Source organism: Pangasianodon hypophthalmus, chromosome 8 (genome assembly GCF_027358585.1).
Source record: "Pangasianodon hypophthalmus isolate fPanHyp1 chromosome 8, fPanHyp1.pri, whole genome shotgun sequence".
Classification (NCBI taxonomy): Eukaryota; Metazoa; Chordata; class Actinopteri; order Siluriformes; family Pangasiidae; genus Pangasianodon; species Pangasianodon hypophthalmus.
Genome location: NC_069717.1, coordinates 20,485,739 through 20,506,486, shown reverse-complemented (window position 1 = coordinate 20,506,486; position 20,748 = coordinate 20,485,739). Strand labels below are relative to the sequence as shown.

Below are 20,748 nucleotides of genomic sequence, written 5' to 3'. Positions count from 1 at the left end.
AGGACTTTGCAGTTTCTCAGTAACACGACAAGATTTTTGTGTTTTGTTAACTTCAAGAACTTCAAAAACGACTTTATTGCTGTTATAAAGTAAGTGGTAACAGGAAATAAGCTGTTACACAGATGTCCCACAACATTAACTGTAACTATAAACAGACATCATTATTTAATAAATAATAAATATGAAATGGCAAAAGTAGCACTGGTAAATTGCTATGGTCTGAATTTCTTTGGGACATGGAAAACATTCTGTTGGAAGATAATCAACTTTTGGGGTGGGAAGAGTCACTCATAGATTGTCTATTAAACATCAAACGCTATTAACTCGACGATCCAAATACAGTGAATGAAAGTATAGACAAGCTGATGCTGAATAGAATGTGTATAGCTCTCCTAAATATCAACAGCAGTAAACTGTTGACATATTGTTTAAAAGATTTTATAGGCTGGTTGATGATAGTAACCGGACAGGTTGGCAAATATAATTCAGGAAATAATGGTACATTTTGTTCATTATTATTTTGGTTATTAATCATTATTGCTGTTTTTCAATCTCAGGTTATTTCACCCAGATATCTACATTAGCTGATGTTCAGGAAAATGTGATGGAGTACCTGCATGTGCTGAGCAGACCAAAGGTGATCGATCAGGAACATGATGTAGTTTGGACTGAGGCTTACATCGATAACACAGTAAGTAGCGTCACTTGTACGACATGTGGCTTTAATACCAGCAATACCAGAACGAATATTGCAGCCACACACATGTACATACATAAGAGTTACTCTTACAGTAACAGGAGCTTTTAAAGTAATATTGGAAATGACCCAGTGAAGAATTTTTAATATGCCATACTGGTGGTACTTAAAGATTTATATATAAGACAGCATGTAAACTCACTTTGAACAAAGCATTGATGTAGGCTAGGGTGTGCTTGTAGGGTGTCGTGCACTTTATCTTTTGTTCTTCATTATCCCATCTGCATGGGAAGGTTATTGTAAACTACAAAAAAAAGGAGTAAAACCTTTATGCAGATTTATGCAGACAAATGTAGAGTGAGTCTATGATGAAGCTGTGTTTTAAATCAGCATGGAGTGACCCAAGATGCACAAAAGTGCAGTGAATTTGGAGTCTTTCTGTGAATTCTTGGTAGACTTTGCTTTATTAATCTCTAAACAGTACACTCGACGTGACATACCTCCACATTTATGTATATCAGATTTCACCAAATCAATTAATGAACGGATGAATGAGGCCTAAGGTATATTCTCACAACCAGACTGCTTTCTGTGCAGGTAATGAGAAATGACCATTTGATTGACAATATTTCAAAAGGTGCAAAAAATACATTGCTTGAATTCACAGTAATATTTCAGATTACAAGATTGCAAATTGCACGCAAGACTGATGGATCTTTTGTGAATCCAGTAGTTTTTATGGGCTTATTATGGAATATTGTATGTGTGGAAAATATGTTTTTTCTTTCCACTACTGTACAATATGCAAAACAGATTGCACATATTATTTCTACAGTATATGAACATTTACAGATTTGCCTGGATTATCCACAGCTTACTAAATACTGATCAATCAAAACACTGATAATGATTAACATTAACTTAAAAAACTTACCATTATTATTTGTGATTTTTTTCTGTTTTCTTATGTAAATACTTTATTATAGCTTCCTCAGGCTCAAAAGGTAATATTATAATCCAAAGTCATCACCATGAATTTAAGTGTGAGCATACTCATCAGTGTTTTAGCTTACAGCTGAGACTTGGGCTGAAAATGTGTTTTGACAGAACACGTTCATTAACTTGTGTGTTGTGAAATGTGATTGTAGCCATTTGTGGTTTCTTTTATGGCTGGCCTTTGCTTTGCGTGTTAATGAATATCTTGAACATCTTGCTCACCACCCATGTATGTGGCTTCTGTAACTGTTGTGCCTCATCATATATGCATGTCTACATTTGTTTTATATGTTCTTGAGATATAAAGTTGTACTGCAGTCATAAGATTGACACAGTTTTCTGTTATAAATTACTGTATGTCAGTATTGTATACACTTTAATGTGAGACATTGTGTGTGTATGCGAGTAAGAAAGAGAGAGAAATTTAAAACAATGTTATTATAATTACAGAATAACTATAATGATATAACTATAACTATAATTATTGGTAAACATTGTTTATCAGGCTGTCAAACATAAGCCAGGTTGTCCCACTTACTTAGTAATTGGCCTCCACCCTAAGCTACATCTTTATGTTTCCTTAGCTGAAACAGGATCTGAAAATCAAGGTTTATCATATGAGTCTGATGTGTTTCAAGTCGTAGAGGTCGTGATCTCTTGCTCAAAAACCTAATTCACAAAGCACGCCTTCTGCTAACCCTCTGACTAATCTACTTTTATCAGGCTTGTAGTTCAGAATCAGACGCAAGATTATGAATCAGACACTATCACACACTACGAGTTGTTAAGAGTTTGCCTCAGGCTGTGATTAATGGCTGTTGTAGTTGTGGTTCCACTTGAATGGAGGCTGGCAGGGCAGAACGTCCTCTAAGCTCTCACAGAGCTTCTGAATCCCGACCGCAGCTCACTGCCTCCATCCATCATCCTATGGCTTATTTAGTTTTGTTCTTCCACTGGCCAGGATAAACTGACTTTGGATAGTTCAGAGACTAAAAAAAAAAACAGGCAGATGGGTGTGAGTATGTGGAGAGTGCTGATGCTGATGATGTTTGAGTATGTAGCAGAAGTGGAAAAAGAAAGAGGTTGGATATGATAGCACCCTGTATAATAATATACTAATCTGTCACATTGCCACAACTTGGAAAGATTGGGTGGCTTCTTTGGTATTGTTTACTAAAAGCTGTAAAAACAATAATGAGGTGTAAGTCTTTAATAGATATGAAGATAAATGGCATTACAACTCCCAAGCAGTAACTCAATAGTAACTCAAATGATCACTCTTTACAACCGTGGTGAGCAGAAAAGCATCTTAAAAGCAATTAATATTGTTGAAATCTTTTCTGTAATGAGAGAACAACATCACTGTCTCTCTCTCTAACATTTCAAGCTCCTTTATATTCTTAGGTCTGCACATTGTAAATTGAACTCTTCAGCTGAGACCACAAGTTAGGGGTTAATAGGGTCCAAATCCAGAGACTAAAATGCCCATTATCTTGTTAAAAGTTCCATCAATGGCCTAGTCATAACTGGCCAGCTTCAAAATAACATTTAGGCATCAGTTATCCACCACCAAAATTAAGAGTGAGTATTGCTGACTTTTGCTTGTATGCATATCCTTTTGTGAACTTTGCTTGGAGCAGTTCATATGTAGGTTGCTTTAACGAGGTGGTTCTTTCATTCAACACTTCCCAAAATCTTGACCAACCCCAAAACATGAAACTTGACAATCCCAAAAGACGATGAGCTTTGGGTTTTTTCTTGTCTTCCTTACTTTCATCTATGCATTTTTTTCAATTGTTTCAATTTTTAATAATTGGGGGTAATGTTTATTTTTATTCTTGATGTGATCTACTACTTCTGGAAATGGCTTGATATGTATTATTCTGCTTTGTCTTCCCCACCCCCTCCTACATACCTCTATTATACATGCAGTACAGTATATGCATTCATCTTGTAGAGTAACTCCTTGGCCTCACCTCTTACCTCATCCATTATTAACTGCTTCATCATAGGAGCTAAGGTTGTTACGGTCACCAAAACTCCATTTATCATGGAGACCCATATTCTGCCATTGGAAGGAAACAGGGCCAACCTCCCTATACAGCAGCTGTAGGTGTATATAAAAGAGCTCAGCTCTCATCTCCTTGTCCTTTTTGGCCATGTGCCTATAAACTCCACTTACTTTAACCTCACCCTAAAAAGAGTGCTTCAGGATTGTGTGTGCCCTTTAAAGACGTACAGACTCTCTTCACCTTTGGACTTGGTTTATCAGAAAATATTACCATTATAAAAAGGCCAAAAAATGACATTTGTTCAGTTGCACTGCAGCCAGGAGTTATGGCAGCAGTTTGAGTACCATGTTCCCCCATTTTGCATGCAGATGAACATTCTGGTTGTATTATTATTGGTGTTTAGATATTGATTCAAATATTTACTGGTTACTTTTACACTTATACTTACGACAATTATATATATTGATTGAAAAAGCAAGTGCATCACTTATAAGTAATTATAACAATAATATAAATGTAACTCTAACTGTTATTATAATGAAATATAGGTATTGATGTGTCTTTATAAATGTATTTATAAAACAGTAATACTTGCTTATAAATAATTGTAAATGGGGCTATAATTCATTACGAGCATGGGCTTCATAGAAAGTGTTACCAGTATTGTTATATCACATAAGCCTAATACAGTGTACGGATCAAAACCTTTACAATGTAACAGAGTTATACAGCAGGATATCCTGTTGATGTTACCACCAACTGGTAGGTCACTCCAGAGCATCCCCTGTTTAATTGTCCAATTAACCTCAATTGACAAGCCATGTGATATTATTACATTTATGTGACTCTGACCTACTAGAGGTCACTGACCTACAAAGTCAGTTAACCCTTGTTATTTTAGTTTTGCAGTTAGATTGTGTTTTTGTCTGTGCTTACATGTGTGTGTTAAACTGAGAAAGAGCCAGGCTCTCATTTCTATCATAATGTAATGAGTCTCTTTTCTGAACCTGCATCAGCCATTACACACTAATTACCCAGAGTCTCTAGCAGCTGTGCCTTGTTCACATCTGAGACCACACCAGTGTATTGAATTATGGCTCCATAGGTGTTTCTCAACAAGCATACACTTTCTCCCCATTCAATATCCCCTGCTTCCTTGTGAAGAACTTTGCCTGTGACGTTTTAACTCACTATGGCTTTGTCCAACATGAATGCACAGATAAGCACACTAAAAAGTAGAAGGTATAGTAAGACACTTATACAGTTTTTGGGCCGTCACATTAAAGACCCTTTGTGTGTATTTCTTTTATATAGTATATCAAAATGACCATTTCAGGGCATCAGTGATAAAGCCAGTCACATAATCTCTATGTTTAACTGGGCTGCTGCTGTTTTCTAATCATTAGTGCTGGTCCATTCTGTATTGTTTTTATTGATCCAGTCATGATCCAGAGCAGTTACTGTTACTGTGCTATTTTGGGAAGGCTGGTTTCCTAATAGCCCCAATAAAGCATCACTATTGATCCCCTGTTTATATTTGGTGTCACACCTGAGATGGTCTGATTATAAAAACTTTACATTGACTTGTTGATTATAAAAACTTCAAATTTAATGTTTTGTAAAGAGCATTTGTTTATTTTGTACCATATGGTCTATATTGGCATTTTTCCAGTCTTTGGTCAGTGTGCACCTAATTCTGCAAAAATTAATGGGGACATTTAATATATCTTTTTTTATAGTGATTTAAATCCACTCTTTTTGTCCACCTTAATACCTATAGCCATATGTATACATTATGTGCTTCCACTTTCCACTTCCACTGTAGATTCCACAGACATTTTTATGTATTTCCGGTTTCTCTTGCTCTTCTTTAGTTGGAGGACAATCAGGGGCCTGTACTGATGACCACAGTGGCTATGCCTGTATTCAGCACCAAGAATGAGACTGTGAGTACTAAATAAATAATGCAGCAACATTTTGATACAGACTTAACCTGTCCTGTTTGCTTTGTCTGGAACTTCTTAGGTGGAATCTCCTTAGTACAAATGTATATATCAGTCGAAAAGCATTTTGTAACAACCAAGCTTGTTGCAGAGAAAATTTAAGAAAAATTTGTTTAGGTCAGTTTTTGAAAAAATAGTAATGACATTGACACATGAGTCTATTGACACATTTTCCTGGACAATATTTAACCTACGCTTCAGCAGGCTCCAGTGTCTGGTGTAGGTATGCAGTTAGAATTGATTACAGCACTTCCATCCTGGCCGTGATATTCAACAACAGTACATCACAGTACATGTGATGAACAATAGTTGAAATAGTTGAAATATATTTACATTTTTTTTCCAGTCAATTTAATTCACAGCCCCAAGGCATCCTTTAAAACTTTTTCGTCAGTGTTTCAAGGTTAAAGGTGTCAGATTAACACTTAATGCCCTTTACTTCTAACTTATTTTTAACTGATCTGGTGTGTTCCAAAATTTTCAAGTCAGTTTCTGTATCTCACATGAAGCTAACTACCATCCCTATAATACTGTTCCACCACTACTTACTTATGTAGTAAACAAATCTAAAATTTTCACACAAAGAGGAAAAACTGGAACAGTTTTATATTGGTCTGTATCAGTCCATTACTACTGAGCAATCATTTAACACCATTTAACATTGGAAATGCTATTACATACTGTATCATGCAATTGATCTCGACTTTATATCAATATGTTTGAGTATTTGTGATGTGTCTGAATTCTTTCTGCTTCTGTCTTAGAAGAATAAGGGAATTCTGCTTGGTGTGGTTGGCACAGATGTTCCAGTGTCTGAGCTCTTAAAGACTATCCCCAAGTACAAGGTACAAAGACGGAGTCAAAATGACATATGTGCATTAAGTTTGTGTTTATGTAGTTGTACATTGTAGTTCAGTATGCTACAGTACCAGTCATCTTACTGAGTTTTAAATATAGTGTCCGTAGAGCATCTTAAAAGGATTTTTATTTTTTAAGACCCTTTCAAATGATTAATTTAGTATTTTTAAATTTTATTTTTTTATCTATGAAAAATCAATACTGAGCTCTCAAATGATCATTTTTGCGAGATCCCCCAACAATAATTAACAGTGTGGGCTAGGAGTATACTGTATGTGTTATTATGTAAATACATATTGGATGTGTGAACTACAGATAAATATATAGGGTATTTCATACAGTATACGACACAGTTATAAGCGGATTTGCCTCAATTTTAAATAATGTATTCATAAATACTGATTGTCAGTTGAGTGACATAATGTTGAAGTTTTTGGAAAATGGTGTTCTTGGAGTGCTGGACCCCCCTGTATTATTTGTGTAGTATTCATGTTTTTTTTTCCTTCTTCATTCATAGTAGATGGTGGTCTTCTGTGTGCAGACTCACTGATTATTATCTAGAACACATAAAGATATGCTAAGCACCATGTCCTTTTTTTAAATCTCTACATCTCCCTCCAGTGATTGTTCCAACCTTTTTCACTTTCAGACGAAGAATGGCAGGAAAATTGCCGCAATGACTGTTTTGCACCATTCCCTTTTAAGTAGCAGGAATGGAGAAGTTAATTTATGGACATATCTTCAAGAGAAAATTAGTGGGTTTAGCTTTAAAAATTTCCTGGCATTTGAAAGCATATTATTTTTGGGGGGTCATGCCATTCACCAGTGTGTCAGGAGAGACATGTACTCTCTCTCTCTCTCTGTGTGTGTGTGTGTGTTTATGTGTCTATCTGATTGTCTCTATTTGTGTGTCTTTGTGTGGGGGAACCACTGACGAGCAGATGTGGGAAATCATGATTTGGGGAGTAGCAGAAGGAGCAGGAAATTGCACAGAGCTTGATTGGGCTTTGATATTAAAAAGATAAGAGGAATGAACAGAAAGCGAAGAACAGAACAGGACTCATGTATAGCTGATTATGAAATGTTAAAATACCCCTGATTGTGTTCACTGGATTTGTGTCTCTGTGTGTATTTGTGTGTGGATGTGTGAATTCACAGCTGGGCATCCATGGCTATGCGTTTGCTATTACCAATAATGGCTACATCTTGACCCATCCAGACCTGCGCCCTCTGGTAATGAGAAATCTTCTGTTATAGTTTCCAACTCTCTCCCTCTGTGTGTGTGTGTGTGTGTGTGTGTGTGAGTACACTGCACACGATCTCAGTATTTTCACTGCGATTTTTTGCATTTATTTCCACTAGATTTGGTGTACCTAATAACATTGCATTTAAAACACAAGTGGGAGCAAAAAAAAATATTTTCAGGGAGATTTTAATGTGGTAACTAAATTGGTTGGGGATATAAATTAAATGTGGACCATTAACATCATCATTGCAATTCCCATAAACCACTGGACCACCAACATGCAGATTCCAGGCTTTTCTTTATGCTTTCAAGTTTTCATGTGTCTTGACTCATGCTGTTTAAAGGGCAGTTACAAACAAAGTAGCTATAGCCCCAAGTGGCAATCTGCAGTATCCAAGCACTCTTCACAAATATCGCTTCCAGGATAAAGACACAACAGATGAACATACTTACCATTTTCTTCAGAACCTTTCACTAAACAACTTTCAATAATTGCTTATAAATCTCAACATCTTTTTGATAATTATTGAGGTTTATACTCTCTTGAGTAGTTTAACAGCAATTTTCTGAATTTTGTGTCTAGGTCTTTCTCCTGTCTCTCACCATTAGGCCGATGGGCCTATCTTGTGGGAGGGAGTACTGCCTGCTGAAGAAATTTCACATCTCAGTTTGATCTAAACAATTTTTTTTAGGGGAGAAAAATAAGAGTAAGAAAACCTCAAGAAAAAAAACAATACGGTCCTACCACCTTTGGTGCTTGGACCCCTAATAACCTTTAAATATTGAATATAATTGAATTAGCCACTGTGAATGTACACATGAAGGGTAGTGGTGTGTTTGGCCTTTTTGAATGTCATGTGGCAGGTTAACTACTTCCTCAATTTACAGTAATCTCTTAATTATAAACACAAGATCTTTTATTCACATTAACAACAACCATTTAGTAGATGCTCTTATCCAGAGCAACGTAGAAACCATGCAGTCATCTGAAAGCACCTAGAGAATCTGGAAGGACTCATTCTGAAAACCTAGAGACTATGATTGGTTTGTACAAGTGTAAGAGTAGGCTAGTCCATAACAAAATTTTCAAACTAAGAAGTAATTCAAAAGATTGCAAGTAGCAAAAAGGAAACTTTTATACATTAATACAAATAAGTAAAAAAAAAAAGTAATACAGAAGAAAATCAGTACAAAATAAGTGCACAAAAAATAAAACCATATCCTAGGTACTGACCATTTCAAAAGGGATACAGAAACAAGATTTGTTTTGAGTTTAGGGGGGAAGGTTTATTCCAACACTGAATAGCCAGGACATTGAAGCAACCAGAGCTTGTGTTGCGAGTGTGCTTGCAAGCACAGGGCAGTGGACGCAGTGGTAGCTCAGTGGTTAAGACATTGGACTTCTGATCATAAGGTCATGGATTCAAATCCCAGCGCCACCAAGCTGCCACTGCTGGGCCCTTGAGCAAGGCCCTTAACCCTCAACTGCTCAGTTGTATAAAAAATGAGATAAATGTGAGTTGCTCTGGATGAGGGCGTCTGCCAAATGCCATAAATGTAATGTAAATGCTTAGCACCTTGAGAAAGGCATACCAAGCCAAGACCTGAGTTGGCATACAGGTTTTTCATAGCCCTTTAACATAATAATTATATATTGTAATAATATGTTAAAGGGCTATGAAAAACCTGCATGCCAACAATAAAGCAATTGCACTATAATTCCAATCTGTAAATATAGTGCAGTAGCTTTATTGTTATTCCACTACACTATCAAGAGCACTGTAATAAGGGGCACATTGAAGGGATTTTATGAGGATCAGGTATGTGAATGAATTACATACATGAGTTGATGATTGTGAATGGTAGTGATTGGATCTATTATGCTGTGTGTGGGGATCTCACAGAGCTGTATTCAGGCCAAGGTTTAATTGCACCGTAATTATAGAGCTGGGCTAAAAGCGGATAAGGCAAAGCAAGAGGGGTTTTGGGGATAGCTGGCCTCAGCTGAACTGTATGACCAAAAAACATTTTGGGGGTGGGGGGAGGGGGTAGTGGGGGGTTTAAAATCACAAATTCCATCATGCAGAGTTACAGACATTGCTGCTCACACACACAAACATGCACGCACACACCAAGCCAGATACACACAGGTGCCTGAGTGGCAGTGGTTGCAAAGAAGCAAGAGAGGAAAGCAGAGCAAGAAAAATTGAGACAGAAACCCAGTTGCGTTTCTTCTAACAGGACATCTCGGGAATGCTCACAGGTGCCAGTTTGCTCTTTCTTCATCCATGGCTATTGATTAGCAGTGCCTGTCCATGAGAGAGGTATAGACACAATGTGAGGGGGAAAATATTAGCAAAAGAGAGAGGAGCAGAACGAGGTAGTTTGTAAAGGCAGATAGCCAGTGAGATCCATTCGGAATTGATGAAGCCTACATAGTAAATGTTTTTGAGGGAGAAATTTCTTTATAAGGTTAATCCAAAGTCACATGCTGAAAAACAATTACTCCAGTGGCTGATTGGTGACATTGTTGATGAAATGACATTGTTTTTCCCACTTACAGATTTGCTTGTGTAAAACTGTAAAAACTCAAACATTTATCTAGAATTAGGGTCTAAAAATGGAAGAGTTTAAAATGCCACTTTTAATTCAATAAAGTCTTTAATACACTATAGTACCGAGGTGCATTTAATTGGCTATTTCATAAGATTGTCAATAAATACAGCCACAGTAGAACACCTGCCATCAATACAGCCAGAAATCTAGTCAGTTCTTGTTCGTCTTGGGTCAAGCCCAGTTCGCTGATTTCTATCTTCCAAAACTAAGCCATGAATTCCATTGTTCTGTATCTACCATACTGTGAAATATTTGGGGTGTCAGTCATTTGTAGTGTTCCCAATGAGCATTCATGTCCCTTGATAATTGACTACATTATTACAGATAATGAACAAATCAAATCCAGTACAAATCCAGTGTACAAATGATACACGTTACTTTTTCATAATATTCAATGATTTCTTTTCGGCTCTAAAATGATTTGAGGATACCAGAGCACAACCTCATAAAAATGCAAGTAAAAATGTAGTTTCAGGTCAGCTAAACCTGACAGTGAATTGTTAGTTATGTATTTTGAAAGATTCTAATTGTTTATGCAAGTGTTTCTGGCTTATTAAGTGTTGTCCAGATGTAGTCCCCTGTCTCTCTTAATGCTGCATTATATCAGGCATGCTAGAGCATAGAAATTCTCAAACTGTGGACTCTGGACATAAAAAAGTCCATCGCTGGGAAATACACAGATTATGCCCAAATTTTGTGAGATCTCTCACCAGTAACAATATGTCCACGTACATTTATAAAATTTGCCCTTTATTCTGGATGCCAGTACTGCAACACTAGATTGCACTCACCTGCTGTACTACTTACTTTCACTAGAGGGCCCTCTATACTTCTCAAAATGAACCCCAGGCATTCCTTTCTTCCTGACTGCCACATCTACTGCACATTCTGCTGCCCACCACATAAATATTTCCTTTTATTAGCTAAAATATGCTCTAGTTAGGGAGTGCAATAAAATAAAAGTGGTGTCAATAGCTTGGCTCATTTAGATTAAGTAATATATAACAATTTGTGAACGGTTGTCTAAAGATGAAATGGGGTGATATAAACATGCACAGCTGTTAATTATAATTATAGGATTAAAGCTCTGATGTGAATATATATCACAGTTGTATATTTGTATATATACAAATTTTAAAATTTTTTTAATTTAAAATTTTATAAAGAAAAAGATGCTTTAATTAAAATTTGTGACTGATCTAATTACAGTATACTGTAGTTCGTGTCACCATTGTGCATACAATGTACAATACAATTCAACAGTTCTGTAACTCCAGTCCAGCACGTTACCCCTTCCCACCAGCAGAAGTCATAGTCCCCAGAGTTCTAACACAATGGACATGATATGAAAGATGTGAAAGAGAGCCAGATATAGGTCAGACAAAATGATCTGAGTTAGAAAAAAATTCATTGAAGAGAGGGACATTGTCTATACTGCAGAAAACAAGGGACAGTCACCATGCCAGATGTGAAGCACATCCTTAGAAACAATCATCTGCCCTGATGAGAGTTCATGTCTTTATACACACAGCGAATGCATTTTTTTCCCTCAACAAGTCCCCTCAAAACCACATACTGGTCATCACCTGGTTGACTGGTCACAAACCCTCTATCTCCTGGAGCACTGGAGAACTAAAGGAGTGGACTCCATTGTCTCCATCCTCTAAGATCTATCATTACTATTCATAGTAGCGGGAGATGCTTCTGAGAATCAGCAAAAAATCCCTGACAAAGCATGATGGTGTGTAGCTAGCACACTACGTACAGATCCAGATCCAAGAACCCAAAGGCAAACACACTCTCCAGAATATATGAAGGAAATCTTGAATTCAAAACTGACCAGATCATCTTTCCACCCACTTGTATCCCAACTCCCAGCTGATGAGAAATCATGAAAGATATCTCCAGGGTTCAAGTAGAAGAACCCACATGTCCAGAGCTCAGGGCACCCACTAACACAGCGGACCATCTCAGTGCTATGGTGGCCCTCCTTGTGATGTCACAAAGTTCACAAGAAAATGCTCCATCTGTGCACAAGCTATAACCTGTTGAAACCTGCCCACAAGACTCTTAGAACCTCTATTTGTACCAGGACATCCCTGGTCTCCCAATGCACTCAAGTTAATAACTGATCAGCACCATATTTACACTGAGCTTTTTCTCAAAACCATGTTGTCTTGTACCTCTGCCCAAACTCCCCACTGCCCCTGGAACAGCAGAGATGGTGTTCAGGGAGGTCATTAGGTATTACAGGATTCCAGGTCACCTCTGACAGGAGACTGCATTTCACATCAAACATGGATGACAGTCGTTCATCTAGTAATGATCTGATTATCATTTACAAACAAATAGTCAAGTTTAATGCTGGAATCCAGAAATTGGAAGACTCCTTAGATCATAGTGGCTGCCTAGGCAGATGGTGTGGTTGTCCACCAGGGATCTTCACTTGAGACTTCCCTCACACAAGTCCATTGACCAAGGACTCCTTGGTCCTTTCAAGATACTTGACAAATTAAACCAGTCTCTTACTGTCTTGACTAACCACAGCCTTAAAGAATAGTATCCACTTATCATCTATCATTACACAAACCTGTGTCTTCTACCTTTGGTCAGGGGCAAGCATCCAAAACTGAGCTGCATGCAGAATGCAGAAGACATTCTAGAGCCATATCCCATCACGGATTTCCATCATGAACATCCAGATTAACTTGCTCCAGGGTCCAGAACATTACCCCTCTCCACCAGCAGAGGTCATGATCCACAGAGTTCTAATGCCAAATATTCTAGATCACGTTCTGACTCACCAGTATATAAACATGCCAAGATCACTCATTCATGGATAAGTTTTACCAAACAGTATGCTTGTGAGCCTTGTTAGCCTACTTTATGCTGTGTTAGAACCTCTTCCTGATCTCTTGGATTCTTTTGTCTTGTCCTTTGGCCTGAATGTAAAATGACTACCCATGCTCTGACTATAGGCTGGTTAACAGCAATGAACCGGTTTGTAGAATGAATGCTTGGACGTTGTATTAAAGCACTTCTATGCATTCGTCCTCACACTCTCTCTCTCTGATTCTGAGTGGTCTGTGACAGCCATGTTCCAGACTGAAAAATTTCACTCTCTCTCTCTGTGTCTACTAGACAACCTATCCATTCTTGATTGGTTACTGGCTCAGTTAGAACGTTTTAGTCAAGACATTTCTCAAATGGAAAACAAGAAAAAAAAAACAGCCATTAGACCAGTCTGTTCATTTAATTGAGCACATTTCTTTGGAAAAAATACAGCTTCTGCTAACCGAAAAATAAAAAGCATATTATTATTATTATTATTATTATTATTATTATTGTTGTTGTCACACATTAGCTAGCTTTGTTAAATCTTGATGGTGATTTAATTGCTATCTGAATTATGATATAGAGAGCAGTTGTGTGGAAGTATGATACGATGATATACATTGTGTGCTTGTGACAAAATGTTGATATTCATCAATGTACAGTTTTTGTATCATCAGTTACAACTTTATATATATATATATATATATATATATATATATATATATATATATATACATATATATGTATATATATATATATATATATTATGGTGTATTATGTAGGTATTGAAAAAGGAAGTTTGTACAAACAAGTTGTTACAACAGTGTATATCACATAAATGTGTGTGTGTTTTCAGTATGAAGAAGGCAAAAAGAGGAAGAAGCCCAACTACAGCAGCGTTGATCTCTCTGAAGTCGAATGGGAAGACAAGGAGGATATGGTTTGTTTTTGTTGTTTTTTTTTCCTACACTTCAGGTGTGATGGAGGGCTGCATCTTTGGCTCTGTTTTTCCCAATAAAATGCAGACTATTATCTAGCTTTTGTAGCTCGAATTTTAATTCAAAGCTAAGCTGTGTTTAGTCCACTTTTCAACCGAAAGTTTGGAATTTAAACTTTATTTTATTATGTGTTTCATTTCATCTTTTATTATTCAATATATTATAACTTTATTATATAATTTGATACGAGTGTCAGATCATATAATATGATATGTTTTGTTATGTTCTGTTCGGATGTCCGTTGTTTATTTGTATTTTCGCTCCACTCTGTTTCTATTGTGTTCGCATTACTGTATATTCATTCAGCATTGATTTAACATTGTTCCAATTGACAGTTCTATGTTTTGTGCGTGTGTGCATGTGTGTGTGTCTGTGTCTGTGTCTGTGTGTGTGTGTGTTTTCCAGCTACGCAATGCTATGGTGAACAGAAAAACTGGAACCTTCTCTATGGAAGTCAAGAAAGCTGTTGATAAAGGGGTGAGAGAACATAAACACAGTGTGTACTGTAGTTAAGATATGATTTTTTTATTACTGTATTTGTTGTAGATCCAGTTTTATGCTCAGAAATTTTTCCTTAAGTGGGATGTCCCACCAGATGGCACTGTAATGTGCTGTGTTTGTGTTTATGTGTGTGTGTGTTTTCAGAGACGGGTGCTTGTACTGCAGAATGACTATTACTACACAGACATCAAGGGAACTCCTTTCAGGTAAAGTGGCCATCTTTATATGGGCAGCACATAGTTATGGACATGAGTTTTGCACAGTTGTCAGCACTTACTGTGTGAGAGTATGTGATTTTGTATGAAGGCTAATGCAATATGTACTTATTTTGCAGCTTAGGTGTGGCCTTGTCAAAGGGACATGGTAAATATTTCTTCAGGGGGAGTGTCACTGTGGAAGAAGGTAACTTCCCAATGGGCTATTTATAACTATCTTAGCAGAAATAAAAATGTTTTCCTTGTGCATATGTGCTTAAATACATTGCTGGGTCCCAGCGTTTTCACCCCGCGTGTTTTTCAGCAGGATCATGCATGTTAATATTCATTCGCTCATTCTTAAACACTGCTACCATTTAGGATTGTGAGAGCATGGTTCAGCATTTCCTGTGATGGTTCCTCCTGTCAGCTTCAATAGAAATAGACATTTTTCATCCAGCAGAAAATCTAATGAATTATGAATGAAAGGAAGAAAGTTGGCCATAGCCTGTGCATGGGATTGCCCACCAATGTCAGTCATTAGAGAGGAAGACAGACAGAAGTAGAGAGAGAGTGTGTGTGTTGGCCCTTTACTAACTCTTTCCATCCATTCAGAATTACACTTGTGTACCTTATGACAACTATGTGGTTGAATTTACTGAATGTTTTTAGTCACTAGTTATTTTAAACAGCCATTTCAGATGCTAATAATTTTAGGTAGCTATAATTTATTTATATGCTTTCTCAACATGACAGAACTGACAGTGCACATTAAAGTGGATTAAAGAAAATTACATTTAACTGGCTGTTGGGATTTTTAATTATTTTACCCAGAAAGCAGAATCAGCACACTGAACACTGTTGAAAATAGGATCTTAAGCTGAAGTTCACATGAAGATGCCACCTATTACTAGGCCTGCAATGTATTTATGACAATCATATGTTGTATTTCAGGACTACATGATTTGGAGCATCCTGATGTGGCACTGGCAGATGAATGGTAGAGTATGAGAAGTTTTAGGTGTGTGTTTGTGTGTGCAACATATTCACTTGTGTTTGTGAAGAGAATTTGTTGTTTAAGGTTGTAGTATGTTTTCAGGACATACTGTAACACAGATGAGCACCCTGAACACCGTTACCTGTCTCAGATCGAGGCAATCAAACTCTATCTTGATGGAGGTGAACCACACCTGAAGTGTGAGTAGAGCTTTTACATACGCTTATAGACTACTTTGTATCCACAGTGGATAGACTATTTTGTATCAACACAAGTACTGTTCAGACAGGATACGTTTTATATTATAATTACAATGCCTTGAATAAGTATTCACCCCCTTGAACTGCTTTCATATGGCTCTTTTTTGCAATCATGGCTGTCTTCTCTATACTCTACCATAAAGCCCATCTTTGAAGAGTGTATGGCCTGTGGTTATGTTTGAACACCTTCACTCATCTGAGCTTTGGGTCTCTCCAGCTCCTTCAGAGTTGCCCTTTGCCCCTTGGTTGCTTTTCTGATTAATGCCCTCTTTACCTCATCAGTGATTTTTGGTGGATGGCCTCCTCTAGGCAGAGTCATTTATATTTTATTATGCCAAATTATTTATATTTTTAATAATGGATTTAATGGATGTTCAAAGTTAGGGATAATTTTTAAATAACCAAACCCTGATTGATACTTAAAGAAATTTTGTCCTAGGTTGTCCTGATAACTCATAGGTCTTCATGCTGGTGTTTGTTTGGGTATGTGGTCTAACAAATTCTGGGGCCTTCCATGAATAGGTGTATTTATATTGACACTTCAATTGCATACTGGTGGACTCCATTTAACTCATGATATGATTTTGATGGCAGCTGGTTGCATGAGGATTAATTTAAGGATTTTGCACCAACAAAGATCAATACTTAGGCAATCACATTTTTAACATTTTTAATTTTTGTAAATAATTATGCAGATTATATTGATTTTGTGTAGATTCATAATATATCCATAATAAAGTCCATTTCAGTTCCATGCTGTAACACAACAAAATGTAAAATGTTTGAGGGGTGGGCAAATACTTATGCAAAACACTGTATGACTGATTCACTTAAGAGCTCTTTCTATAAAATCTTGAAATGAGAGTGTCTACACGATGTTTGCATTGCCATCACACTGAAAAACATACAGTAAGCACCATGAACAAGGTAGCCAGGGCTGGTACCTGGGCTTGATAATTAATAGGCAACGTATTATAAGGAAAAGATGATGACATCTACCAGGCTTGATTTAAAGGAACCATTTGAAGCATTTGTTGTTGCTGCTTATTCAATATCCTGGTGTCAAAGCAGCTGTGGATCTTCTAGATCATACCAAGTCATAACCCACTTTTCAGACAGTAAGTATAATTCCTTACAATCTCCTTAACATGTATATAAGCTGTACCTAAGATTGATTATATGGCCAAAGGTTTATGGACACCTGACCATCACACCCATATGTGCTTTTTGAACATCCCATTTCAGATTTAGTCCCCCCTTTGCTGTTATAATAACCTTCACACTTCTGAGAAGGCTTTGTGTTCCAATTCATCTCAAAGGTGTTCAGTGTGGTTGAGGTCAGGGTTCTGTGTAGGCCACTCGAGTTCTTCCATTCCAACCTTGGTCAACCATGTCTTCAAGGAACTCGCATTGTGCATTGAGCACTGTCATGCTGGAATGTGTTTGGCTTAGTTTCAAATTGTAATGCTACAGCATACAAAGCCATTCTATACAATTGTGTGCTTCTATTCTATACAACTTTGTGGCAACAGTTTGAGAGGGCCCACATTTGGGTGTGATGGTTTGCCCATATAGTATAGGAACACAAAAGCTTTGCCTAGAGAAGCATCACTTGAATGTCATTTTATTGACATTTTATATTTTATTGTTCTGCATTTTAAATTACCAAAACTTGGTATCAGCTTGGTCTGAGCAGAAATGTAAAATACCACTTGTGCTTTAGAAAAAAAGCACAAACACTCCTTACTCACAGGATATGACGGAATACGCACCAGCATGCCAGTTTGCACGGGGATATTGTGTATCATTTCAGCTACAGATAAAAGACAGAGTAATTTTCCAGACCATGCAGTCCATAAAAGACTACTGACATCATGGATTCAGATAAGACTAAACTCAAAGAGATACTCAGTGATAAGTACATCATCCCATATCTGCTAATGCTTTTAGATGTTGATGCTGGCAGTTGATTTTTTTGCCTTTACTGATGCTGTGCTTACGTATGATGTACTGTTGTTGTTGATATCATTGTCGTAGGTGATAAAGAGTTAATTCAGGAGGTCCTGTTTGATGCTGTGGTGACCGCGCCAATAGAAGCGTACTGGACCAGTCTGGCTCTCAATAAATCAGAGTATGAAGACATATTGCACACAAAATCACACATGCATACGCCAACACACATAACCTACCCCACTATGCCAAAAACTTAGACTTGAAATCAATTGATGTCTGCCATACAAATCTACATAGTCCACCAAAGTACAATAAGATCTAAGCCATAAATCAATTTTCAATAATAAGGGAAGCTCAGTGGTTATAGGCCTGACTAGAGGGTTAGAAGTTTAAATATTAATGCTGCCAGAGAGTTGGACCGTTGAGCAAGCCTTTTAAATGTTGGGATTTGAAAGGAAGGCTTTTCATTGCATTATATACATATACAGGACAAAAATGTAAAATCCTTCTAAAAGAAATAGCTTCCCAGTGGTAGGGTACATAGACCGATCTTAAACAGATGTAGAAGTCGTGTTCAGGAAGATGGAATGGAAATGTCCTTTTTCACTGTGTTACAGGAACTCTGATAAAGGTGTGGAGATAGCTTACCTCGGCACACGGACTGGCTTGTCACGTATCAACTTATTTGTGATGCCGTACCAATTAAGCAATCAGTAAGCATGTCCCAGTTATTCACAAAGTATTTATGCCTGCCATGCAAGATTATGTTGATAAATGATGTAGTTTTTGCTTTGGAAGCGATCTGGAGAGTCAGGTTTTGTATAGCATTTGTTTAAGCTTTCTAAAAATGTTGCATTTGATGATTAGTACAAACTGCTATGCATATGTTCTGATACACTCTCATTTCTACAGATATAACAACTGGAATGGGCTTATTTTGTAAAGTAACAGCTATAACAGCATAAGTAACCTATGTGTGCTGTGTGTTCTAAGAGACTTCCTGACGGCTGAGGATAAAGAGGGTGTGTTCAATGCTGATCATTTTCCCCTGTGGTACAAAAGGGCAGCGGAACAAGTGCCAGGCACCTTCGTCTACTCGCTTCCATTTAATACAGGCAAGAGAAACACATGAAACAAGAGTGACAAGTGACACACAGACACACACACATACACACATGCACATTTTTACCCATACCCATTCTTTCTTTTTAAAATAGTGCCTCACTGTGGCAGGCCAGAAAAAATACATGAAAACGAAAACAAGTAAAATCAAAAGAGACATGTTCTATACCCTAGAGCCTCAAACAAACCAGTAAAAACAGGATTTGACTTGTCTTTGATTGCTCTGTATTTAATTTAATTGCATTAAAATGGCTTTGTTTTTTATCTTATAGTTTTGCCTTACAATTGGCTTATATTAGCTGATATTCGTTTGCAGCATATTGCAACCAAATGTCTCGTAATAAGAAACAGAAGTAGTAGAAGTAAAAGAATAGGAAAATACTCAAATACTCTCTTGAAAAAATGTTTTTTTTTAACTGTAGTTCACTTTTTCTGTGGCACTGCAGGATTAAAGCATAAAGCATAAGCAAATTTGGCCTATTTGCTTGGGTGAATCCCCACTGAGAGAAGATGCAATCTGCGGTCTTAAATGCGCTCCAGTTGTTTTAGATATTTAATCTCTGCGAGTGTTTCTTATTGACGTCCAAATGCATGATGGTGAATGTTGACAAGGCAAGTCATAAACCAACCTCAAGGATAAACCCAAATCTTTTCAGTGGATTTAACAACAAAAAAGCATCGTCTCTTCTTATAGCTCTTGTTCTAATTTGTGTTCTTTGTACTCGTTTCTTTTTTGCTCGGTTTGATGTGTTTGTATAAATTGGGCATTTTAGAGACTTAAAATGGGATATGTTAGGTTTGCTCTCTCCCTTGCTGTGTATTAGAAAAGCATGTTTGGAGCACACTTTATCCTTCAGGACATCTCTTTGGCTTTTGGTAATATGTCTAAGAGAAAGAACCCGTGTCTCTAAATGAAGCCATTTCAGAAGCACCAGATGTTCACAGTGTGACTCTATGACTATGTCATCCTCAAAATAATATTATATACTGTATGCAATGTGCACAAGTGTGCTATGCGTGGTATGTTTAACAAAGCACCAGAAATTTTAAAAAAAATCATGCTATGTGTGTGTGTGTGTGTGTGTGTGTGTGTGTGTGTGTGTGTGATCCCAGGTTCTGAAAATAAGAGTGTTGTACTGGCCAGCACTGCCATTCAGCTACTGGATGAGAGGAAGTCACCAATTGCTGCAGGTAGGACTTTGTAATTTGGGTTTGTGTGTAGGAACTGTGTAGGAATACCTTATATTACAGTGCGGTATTCCAGTGTAAGAAACAGAGTAGCTTGGATTACATGTAGCTACAAGGTATTAAATATGGAAATATGGGTAACTGCAGTATGTAATTACATGTGTCCAATTCCACACCCAAATTCCACAATAGGTTCACTTGTTGTGAAATAATTAAATATCATATAGTGGCATACTCAACACCAGAGCTGATTCAATAGGACTCAAAGTAAA

General features: G+C 37.1%; 1 protein-coding gene across 3 annotated transcripts in view; it reads left to right on the top strand.

Annotated features, from left to right (window-relative positions):
• Positions 1-20,748, top strand: part of cacna2d3a (calcium channel, voltage-dependent, alpha 2/delta subunit 3a) — a 196,633-nt gene that overhangs the window by 121,611 nt on the left and 54,274 nt on the right. For 2 of the 3 annotated variants that reach the window (XM_026925413.3, XM_053236171.1), the window contains exons 13-27: positions 558-691; positions 1,684-1,701; positions 5,580-5,651; positions 6,473-6,553; positions 7,725-7,799; positions 14,120-14,203; positions 14,667-14,738; positions 14,907-14,968; positions 15,097-15,164; positions 15,911-15,956; positions 16,056-16,153; positions 18,251-18,344; positions 18,784-18,879; positions 19,160-19,281; positions 20,402-20,479. In XM_026925413.3, coding sequence (XP_026781214.2) covers positions 558-691; positions 1,684-1,701; positions 5,580-5,651; positions 6,473-6,553; positions 7,725-7,799; positions 14,120-14,203; positions 14,667-14,738; positions 14,907-14,968; positions 15,097-15,164; positions 15,911-15,956; positions 16,056-16,153; positions 18,251-18,344; positions 18,784-18,879; positions 19,160-19,281; positions 20,402-20,479 — 1,200 coding nt within the window. The remainder of the gene's footprint in view (positions 1-557; positions 692-1,683; positions 1,702-5,579; positions 5,652-6,472; positions 6,554-7,724; positions 7,800-14,119; positions 14,204-14,666; positions 14,739-14,906; positions 14,969-15,096; positions 15,165-15,910; positions 15,957-16,055; positions 16,154-18,250; positions 18,345-18,783; positions 18,880-19,159; positions 19,282-20,401; positions 20,480-20,748) is intronic. The other variant, XM_053236172.1, reaches the window with a different exon arrangement.